At 39.0% G+C, this 10,435-nt stretch overlaps 1 protein-coding gene across 3 annotated transcripts in view; it reads right to left on the bottom strand.

Moving 5' to 3' along the window:
- Nucleotides 1–4,099: 4,099 nt before the first annotated feature.
- Nucleotides 4,100–10,435, bottom strand: part of wdhd1 (WD repeat and HMG-box DNA binding protein 1) — a 22,700-nt gene continuing 16,364 nt past the window's right edge. For all 3 annotated transcript variants that reach the window (XM_050049455.1, XM_050049436.1, XM_050049446.1), the window contains exon 26: nt 4,100–4,516. In XM_050049455.1, coding sequence (XP_049905412.1) covers nt 4,331–4,516 — 186 coding nt within the window. In that variant the 3' untranslated portion in view covers nt 4,100–4,330. The remainder of the gene's footprint in view (nt 4,517–10,435) is intronic.

Consider the following 10,435-nt stretch of genomic DNA (forward strand, 5'->3'; position numbering starts at 1 on the left):
GGGCCAACATCTCCTCCACAAGTGGTCGAAGTTGATTCAGAATAAGATTTATGAGCATGTATTCACTGACCAGGAATCTGCTTTGGTTTGTGTTTCATAGAGCAAACACACAATAAAGATATTAAAAGGCAACAGGAACATAAATATAGACAGAAAAACTACAATAAAAATATGACTGTTCCTTTAAATATCTACAATATAGCTGTTTCAAAATAAATTCACTGTACAGTTTTGTGCAGGATGTGCAGAAGATCACAGTAAAGGATGTACGTGCAAGATGTGCATTAATGTAAAGTATATGGAGAGTGTCTATGGGGGGAGAGAACAGTTCATGTCAGTCCAAGTACTCAGATCTTGTACTTGAATTAGAAAGAAATATCACTTATCTGTTACAAGTAACAGGTCTGCACTCCATCTCACTTAAAGTCCACAAGAATCAGCATCAAAATATAGCTATAGTACCAAAAATAAAAGTACTCATTTTGGAGAATGGCCCATTTCAGAATTGGTGTTGATGAGTAACTAGTTATATGTCAGTTACAGTTACTTAGAAAAAATAAGTATATTAAATTATAGTTACTGATTAAAATGTTAGTGACCACAAAGGGATTACATCTGAATATATATATTAAATATATACTATATATATTTGTGTAAAAAGCTTAAATGTAAAGAATATATTCCTCATTATACTGAAAAAACTGGTGTCAGGTTTACACCTCCTGGTTTAGGATGTATTGCCCAGTTTAAACATTTACAAGAAAAGTAATGGAAAAAGTAATCAACTGTAATAGGTTATAAAATAGTTACATTACCCATACCGTTTTTAACTAATAATATGTAACCTATTACATTTCAAAATTAACCTGATTAAAGGCTAATTATTGATGCATTAATGTGCTCATCACATCACATGAGGTGGTAAACAGATATATAAACAAGGTTAGGGAATAATTATTATAATTATTATTGTATAATTAAAATGATTATATTGTATCATTGGAAGCAAATGAGTTATTTATGAGAAAATGCAGAGTAAAAAACATAACAGGCTTAAGAATCATCAGCCTAGAGCTTTTCTGTCTATTTTTTTCCTTTTAATTTAACACCATGTTGCTATTTATTCTTATTTCTAAATTAAAATGATTTCAATTACTTTACATACAGTATCTCACATAAGTGAGTACACCCCTCCCATTTTTGCAAATATTTTATTATATCTTGTCATGGGACAGGGACAGTTGTCTTGGTGCTCTTTCAGCATGTGTGAAGCTTGGTGAAGAGCACCAAGACAACTGTCCCTTGCCTACAGTCAAGTATAGTGGTGGCAGCATCATGGTTTGGGGCTGCATGAGTGCTGCCAGCTCTGGGGAGCTCAGTTCATTTAGTGAAACATGAATTCCAAGCAGAGCATGATCGCCCCTCTTCAGAAACTGAGCCGCAATGCAGTTTTCCAACATGATAATGACCCAAAACACACCTAGTAGATGACAACTGCCTTGCTGAGGAAGCTGAAGGTGAAGGTGATGGACTGGCCAAGTATGTATCCAGCCCTAAACTCACCTGTGCACCTGTGGGGCATCCTCAAGCTGAAGGTGGAGGAGCGCAAGGTGTCTTCACATCCATCTGCTCCATGATGTCATCATGGAGGAGTGGGAGAGGATTCCTGAAGCAACCTGTGAGCTCTGGTGAATTCCATGCCCAAAAGGGTTAAGGCAGTGCTAGATAATAATGGTTGGCACACAAAATATTGACACTTTAGGCACAATTTGGACATGTTCACTGTGGGGTGTACTCACTTATGTTGCCAGCTGTTTAGATGTTGATGGCTGTGTTTTGAGTAATTTTCAGAGGAAGGTAAATCTATACTACTATACAAGCTGTACACTGACTACTTTAAGTTATATCAAAGTGTCATTTCTATAGTGTTGTCCCATGACAAGATATAATGAAATATTTGCAAACATGGGAGGGATGTACTCACTTATGTGAGATACTGTAGCTACTGCAGGGTTGTTCAACCTATATTACACCATAATTTATTCGTTTAAATCTTTTCATCAATAATCTGAATCAGTGAGTAAAGTTATCAAATACATGTGTCACAGTATAAAGTGCAATATTGACTTGCAAGATGTAGAGGAGTAGAAGTATAAAGTTGCATCAAATAGAAACACTAAAGTAAAGTACAGGTACCTCAAAACTGAAAGTTACATTCCACCACTGTCTTTTTGCACAGACGGGATCCTGACGATGAGGAGCTGAGGATGAAGTCCTGTTTATAATGCAGCCTGTGTTGGAAGAATACTTCTGTAGCTGTAGAAAGACCTTGTTAAAGTAAATTTAAACTACTTTATATATTATCTGGTATTTTAATCACCAATAATGCATCATGTTAAATGCCTTTGTATCATATGCTTTTTGTGTCAAATCTTATCTGTGATGAAGCATCAGATAAATGTAGTGGAGAACAAAAAAGTACAATGTTTACCTCTGAGGTGCAGTGAAGGAAAAGGAGAAAGTCTCAGAATGGAAATACTTGAGTAAAGTACCAGAAACCCAAATTCCTGCTCACACACAAAGACATTTTAGAGTCAAAGCAGCAGAGGCTGAGATACCCTAAGTTTTCATCTTTCACACTTCCCATGACGTAACTTTTTATGAAACATCCTCATCATTTAAACTTTCTTCTTCTTACTGCTGTTTAACTTTAGTCCTTGTTGTATTACGCTCTTAAAGAAGTGAAATCTGGGAGTACCGCCCAAACAGGCCCCTCAGGTCTGCTAGTCTGGGTCTTCTAAGTGTTCCAGAGTCAAGACTTTTCAGTTCTTGCTCCTCAGCTTTGGAAAGATCAGCTGACTCTGTTCGTGTCTTTAAATCTCATCTCAAAACTTACTTTCCTAACAGTTGATAGACTTATTGTGTATATGTGTGCATGCTTACAGGTATATATGTGTTTAAGTGTATATGTTGGTGTAGGCGTATGTATATGCTCATGTTTTATCAGTGTCACTTTTGTGTTGTACTTTTGTGCTTTCAGCTTGAAAAGTGCTCTACAAAAAGCTATGATGATTATTATTATTATTACTACAGTACAGTGGGGATATTTAATGTTTTCTATCTAAATCAACGTGTTCCATTACTAGTAATTTAAAAAAAAAATCAGGTTTCACTCTTCACTCTGAAGCAGCAACCTGCTCTCTTCCTGTTTGTTCAAGTCACAGATACTCACTTCGAGAAATGACTTGATAAGATGGAGATTTTTAACAGTGATGATGAAAAGTCTGGGCAAGAAAAGCAAAAAATAACATTTGTAATTTTGCTTTTTTTCTACAAAAACTGCATATTTTACGCTCCCCAGGCCACTAAAAAATCCTTCAAATGAAACAATTTGTAAATGAAAACAACTCATGACTCATGTCTGAAAAAAATACAAGGAGACTGATACATTTTGAGGACTCGCAAGCTGTGTGTGTAACACCTTTCTGTTGCCTGTACAAACAGACTGTCTACTCTGCGCTTGGTTGCTGAGTTTCAGAGTTTCAGAAAACACTACAGAGGTGGTTAAAAACTACAACCAGTTTTCTTAGTTTGGACCGACGACGAGGTGGGACTGTTACCGAAAGTAACACGAGTATATGGCAGGCAATGTGGCGGAAAACAGATTGGGAGTCGTTGCAAAGCAAATACAGCGAGCGAATACATCAGAGCGGGACTGAGAGCATCATCACTCGTCAGAGGAATTTAACACCAAATGTGGATTAATCCACTGCTGAAAATAGTCCCTGACAAATGCACTGTTTGCTCATATTTGATAAAAACTGCAGTGACCAGCTGTTTAGGAAATCAGACTTTTTTTTTTTAATGAAACTATATATTTGTGAGCCGTTTTGTAAAGTCTTAAGTAGAAACCAATGGGCTCAGGGCTGAGAGCCACAGAGAGAAGTCACAAAGTATTGAGATTCAGACTAACAGGTTTGTTTTGTTAACGGTAACACCAGACTCATCCTTGGAAGAGTCCACAACTGTGCATTCTCCCTTTTCACTGCTTCATGTGAGTGAAGTCGATGTCGAAAAAGGAAATCAAAGACTAAAAGTGTGAGCTAACAAACATTTACATTTATTCAATTTATAAAATACAGTAAAGGGTTTTTAGAAATGTTACAAATGTAAAAAACAGACACTAACTCTGGAGGCATTTTAAGGGCTTTGAATGTTCTGATTAAGTGCCTCAAAGTTCAGAGAACATATTTATCAACACAGCAAACACATTTAACAGGACGACGCCGTCATCAGCACCAGAACACACAAACAACAACTCTCAGAATATTCAGTTTTTGTTAAAAGCAAAGGCCGACAGCTTGGAGGAGGGATCCAAAGATTTCTTCTTCTTGGCACTGTTTTCATCTGCTTCCGCCTGTCCATTTTCATTTTCTGCACCTCCTCCTTCAGCTCTCTTCCTCTTCTTCAGATCTGCTGCGTCTCCACTTTGGCCTTTTGCTCTTTCCGTCCACGACTGAGCAAAATGGAAAAGAAAAAAGACATGAAATGCACATGTTAATTACTGAACAGGACAAACTGAAATCGTATTGTTCTTCTGTTTCAATTAAGGCTCCAAACACCTACATGATGATGACTGAACACACACACACACACACACACACACACAGACACACAGACACACAGACACACACTCACTCACTCAGGCGTGCAGCTTGAAATTGCATCCTGTCATGTATAATCACTACTGACAGGCTGCTGCCTCTTTTCCCTCCTCATGCTTTTATTTTTTTACCCTCTTTCTCTCCGAGCCGAGACAAAAGGAGGCGCTTTCCTGGACGTAATGGAGCCAGGATGAATCATCAGGCCTGGTGAGTGGACTGGCAGCAACACAGGCCACACACACACACACATTCTTCACCTCCAGTGCCCGATGAAGCACTGCCCATTAACCCCATGCATATTCAAACACGCAAACACACACTGAAACAAACACCACCATTACAGAGCTGGTAGATGCTGCGAGCTTTTACGTCTTGCTATTCAAATGTCATTTTACTGTATGTGGACAGAATTATGTCATTAGGACACACACACACACACACACACACACACACACTTTCCATTGCTGCAGGTCAAAGCTTCAGCCAGTTACTGAATTTCATTTCAATTACAACAAATAATTTGCAGCAGGCTGCGCTGGTGTCGGGGAGTTGCTACAGGTCGCAGTTAGAAGATGGAAATCAGATCAGGATGTCCAGTACAAAGAATCAGAGGCCACGATGGCAGGATTAGTGATGACACACTCAAATCTATTAAGTGATGGATGGAAAATCAGTCAAGAATTATGATACCTGAATTTAGGTCATTTATTAAAAGAAAATTATCTGGTTCTGGCTCCTCACATGTGGTTATTTGCTGCTCTTCCCCATTTTATACAATCATGAATTAAATATACTTGGGTTTTGGATTATAGGTCAGATAAAACAAGCAAATTTAAGGAGTTCGTGTCCACTAGAAGGTGTTAGGGAGCAATTCTTTCGCCATGCCCCTGAAAAGTGCGCCAGGACAGTGGAATTACATCTTCCAAGCCCATCACATGATGCCAATGGCCCAAACAGACCTTTTCCCATAGACTTACATTGTGAAAGAGACGTCTGTAAAGCAGTGGATACATTTTTTGAGTGTCACAACACCCGTGAAATGACTTGTTTTACTATCAGGATTTGATCCATTCAGTCTGATAACATTTGGAAAGTCTATTACAGCCACAAGATGGAATCATTTTATTGCTATTCAAGTTAGCAGAGCTGTGATCCCACCAAAACGTTTTAAGTTACAACTACACTTCATGTCTGTGGCGTCTGGCGGCATTTTACACAACTGAAAATACTTTCATTTACATGATGGGTATCCGATAAAATAGGAAAAAAGGTATTGAATAAAATACTCTGTTGGTATCTGTATTGGTATTGGTGTTGCTACTGGTATGGTAATTTTTAAACAATATCCAGCCCAAAACAAAAAATGACCTAAGTATCAATAAATAAATAAATTCAGGAATAAATCAACAAATAAATAGATGTGTAGTAAAAAAGAAAGGGAATAAATAGATAAATGCAAAAATAAATGAACTTTGATAATTGATCATTCTTCTTAAATTAATGTGTAAAATGTATTTCCACACTGTTGCACAACTATATATTTATTTATTCCTATATCTATTTATGCCTTGTTTATTTATTTCTGTATTCATTTATACATGTATTTATTCTTGTATTTTTTCATAGTCATGTATTTATTTATTGATATCTTGGTCATTTTTCATCCACTGTACAATCCAGCAAATATAAAGTGCAAAAGTAATGAACATTAACGCCCCAAAATACCACAATGCTCTTTAAAATCCTAAAAACAAACCACATAACATGTCGTCAGAACCTGAGGTTACATTTCCACCAAACTGCACTTTTGTTGTGTTCGATTTATTAATATTATATTGATATCTTAACATGAGAATAGTTTGGGTATCATCTCAGATTTTGAATATCGTATTGTGTTCTCCTGGTTTTAAAGGCTTACAGAAAACTGATATAATTTTATGAACTTATGAGACTGTTGTAGCTTCTATTATTTGTCTTTACCCACTCAGTCATTATCTCCACATTACTGATGATTAATTATCAAAAATCTCAGTGTGTAAATATTTTGTAAAAGCACCAACAGTCAACCCTACAATATCGTCTCAATATCAAGGTATTTGGTCAAAAATATACATGATATTGGATTTTCTTCATATTGCCCCCCCGACTTTGAATTAAAATAAAAGTGATGAATCATTTTTTAAAAAGAAAACATCTAAAACCAAACGTTGTGTCACCACACACACATTTCTCCTGCAGACTGAACAGCTCACTGTCTCTCACACAGTATTATCATAAGATCAATGCTTTGTGCCCTCGCTGCCAAAACACACTCGACAGGGTTCCCAGGCAACAGGCGTCCCTCCTCCCCTCCCCCGCTCCTCCGCCTCACATCCACTTCCTTTCTTTCTCTGTTTCTGTCGAGTGTCATCCAGCTCTCTGCTGAGAGTCTTGATGTATGCAGGGTCAGGACCAGCCTACTATACAGACGCACAGATTGACGTCTATTAGCACTTGTGTGGATAATTCAGATTCAGATTCAGATTCAGAATACTTTATTAATCCCCGGGGGGGAAATTGTTTAAAAAAAGGACGGGGTGTGTTGTTACTTACACACTCGCCCTCGTTTATTCACCTATCGACTGACCACAGCTGATGGTGGAGATTGGTTTTGAAAATGTGAATATGTTTCAGTGAAACTGTGACACTGAAGGAGACTCTTTTTTCTTTCTTACAGGCGTGTTCAGGTGTAGAGCACCGGTGTTTGTGGTCGAAAAGACGAGTTTCAGTCAGTTCCATCACAGCTTTAAATACTCTCACTACTGCTGATAGATTCAGTCGCAACTAGAGGTCGAGCAATTTATTGTATGATGTATTGGTGTGTAGGGCTGGGTATCGCCACTGATCTCCTGGAACGATTTGTTTTCGATTCACAAGGTCCCGATTCGATTTAATTTCCAATTCAATTTTATTTGATAGGGAATATTTCAGATATGATACTAGTTTTTGCTAGTACGTGAAAGAAATTCTCAGAGAACTGATACTGTCAATTTTAAAAGGAATTGTTAAAAGAAAAATAAATTCAGAGCAGGAAAACAACTGAATATTTTAAAGCTAAATGCTATTTCTAGAGGAGAAACAGTAATATTAAAACAGCAAAGTCACAATATAAACTCAATATCTCACTGGAAACAAATCTAAAATGTCAATAAAACAAATCACATTTCTAAAATCACAACACAGAGTGAAGATTAGAAAGAATAAGTAACAGACATCAGTCAGTATCAGTCCTCCTGTCCTCTCTGCTGCCGTGGAGAGTCGCTGCCTGCAGGTCACATGACCACTAGCAAGTTTTAAGATACTCTAAGCTTCAGAGAAAGCAGCTCCCATCTGCTGTGTGAGTGTGTCCAATTTTAATATGTATTTACATGAACTTTGAGGCTGAACCACAACAGCGGGTGTAGCCCTATAAACACGAAAGTTAGTGAGTCTGTGACGTCTTTTTACAAATTAAAAGCCCTTGTTGGGGGTGTGGACTTCTGCCATTTACTGAGCTATCTGCTTTTTCCTGCTCCAAACAATCACTATTATATCAGCCTTTAAAATTCAATAATCAGTCAATCAATAGCTGCCATATGCCATCAATGCTGGTTAGTAGAAATCCAGTGATAAAGTCCCAACCAGGTTCATCAGAGGGCTTTTTTTTTGGGGTCTTCAGGCTTGTGCTTGTTCTGGGATGAGGTTTATAAAGTGGTCGGATGTGAGAGAACTCGGGTTGTTTGTCGACTGGTTGTTAGGGTTTCGGTTGACTAACAAATTTGTAGCCTATTAGTCATTTTAATGACGTCACTCAGGACGTTTACATGCACACAATAAACCAGGTTATACAGGAAAATCAGATTTACATGTACTGCAGTAACCCTGTTACAGCAGGTTATTTAAGTGCATTTAAACACAGTGACTGATAAAAACTGTCTCTCTGGCATCAGAATAAAACTCACAAACAACTCAATGCCAAAATTTTCTATATCTTTAATACAGGGTTAAATACTGATGGACAGTTCAACAGTAACCTGAGATATTTATCCGAAGTCTGTTTAATTTTTTAATCTGCTATCAAAACTGCTGTTCTCTTGTGGTATCGTCATGTGTGACTATTAATATAAAACATATAGAACTGTAACTTAAGAGATATAAGAGAATTTGACCAAAACATGTGAGCGCAGAGACGAGCGTGGAGTGTCTTGGTGTTGCACAGTGAGGATCTGCAGCTGATAATCACCACTGTCTCTCAGAGTCTAATTGATAGGTTCACTGGTCAATTTGCTCTTCAGGGCAAACTAGGCGAAGGCAGCATGGACTGAAAACACCTGACTGCTGTACACACACCTGCATCTCCTCTGAGGGAGAAGATAAAGAACGCTATGATATCATATGCTATTACTTCATTATATTGTCTTTTGGTGAATTTGTGGTTTTGGTCAGTTGGCTAAAAATCCATTTTGAGTATGTATTTATATCATTAATCCAGGACTACAGAACATTTTGAATAAAACGGCTCCTCTTTCCTGTAGCAGCCATTCTGTTAAAGGCTTGAGGTCAAATTTTAAAAGGGGCAAAAGGCGAAATCGTTTCACTGCTAGGTTTGCTGTTGTGCACTGCCTGTAGACCAAAACAAAGTGTGTCATGAGCCACACCTCCCTCTACCTCTGCTCTCCACCCCCCACCCCACTCGCCTCGTCTGTGCAGCCGAGCACCGCAGCCTCTCCACGGACTATCACATCCAGACGGTCCTGGTGTTTCTTCCGCAGGCTCCCCTTCACTCAGCTGCCCGATATACCCGCTGCTTCTTCCCACATTAACCTGAAAGCTGCCCGATATACCCGCTGCTTCTTCCCACATTAACCTGAATAACAAACCAGGGCTCGGTGCTAACGTTAGCTGGGAAGCTAGCGGAGGCTAACTGGCTGTGCTGGCAGCTGAGTGAAGTGGAGCCTGAGGAGGAAGCACCGGTTAGCCCCGGTTTCACTACAGGCAGATTCACTCGCCACAGGGGTGAGGAAATAAAACCTAAACAGCCAGCTTAGTTTGGCTTAGTTTAGCAGTTAGCAATGTCTTTCACTCACTCTAGGTCTCTGCTGTGTTTAGCTATTTCCCTGCTTTCCTGTTGGCGTTAGTACTAGTCGGCTGCCACGCTAACATCCCTACTCTTCTCCGGAGCCGTGAGCCCGCCAGGCTAACTTACAGCTATGGAGCGCTTCTACCAGCTCTTCTAGTCACTGAGCCTCTCAGCAAATATATTACATTTATTACAGGTACCATCATCATTGAAGTAGGCAGGGGAATAGCTAAACACAGCCGCCAGGCTGCCCGACGGGCTACATTTTACAATGCTAATTGCAAATGTTAGCTGGGCTGCCGGGCTACTCACCTAACATAACCGTAACGCCTGACCCATTGCTGGGACCCAGCCGCTAATAACTCAAGCTCCGGACATTAACCCATGCTACGATTGTAACATTAAATTTAACTGAATCGACATAGCAACATGTGCTTAACGTTACTGTAACACTAATTAAAACAGACATTTGACTTTATGTTGTACCTGTCCGGGAGAAGAAGAGCTAGCTCCGAGTCAGATTGTAGCCCCTTTAGCTCTTGCAGTGCTCTCCACCTTGGAAATGCAAGGCCAATGTTAATCCGAGTTCTGTCCCTTTCTTTATCTGACAACTTCTTCGCCAACGACCGTTGTTTCTTTAGAGGTAATGTCAGATCCTGGTCGTCTTCAGGTG

Source organism: Epinephelus moara, chromosome 1 (genome assembly GCF_006386435.1).
Source record: "Epinephelus moara isolate mb chromosome 1, YSFRI_EMoa_1.0, whole genome shotgun sequence".
Classification (NCBI taxonomy): domain Eukaryota; kingdom Metazoa; phylum Chordata; class Actinopteri; order Perciformes; family Serranidae; genus Epinephelus; species Epinephelus moara.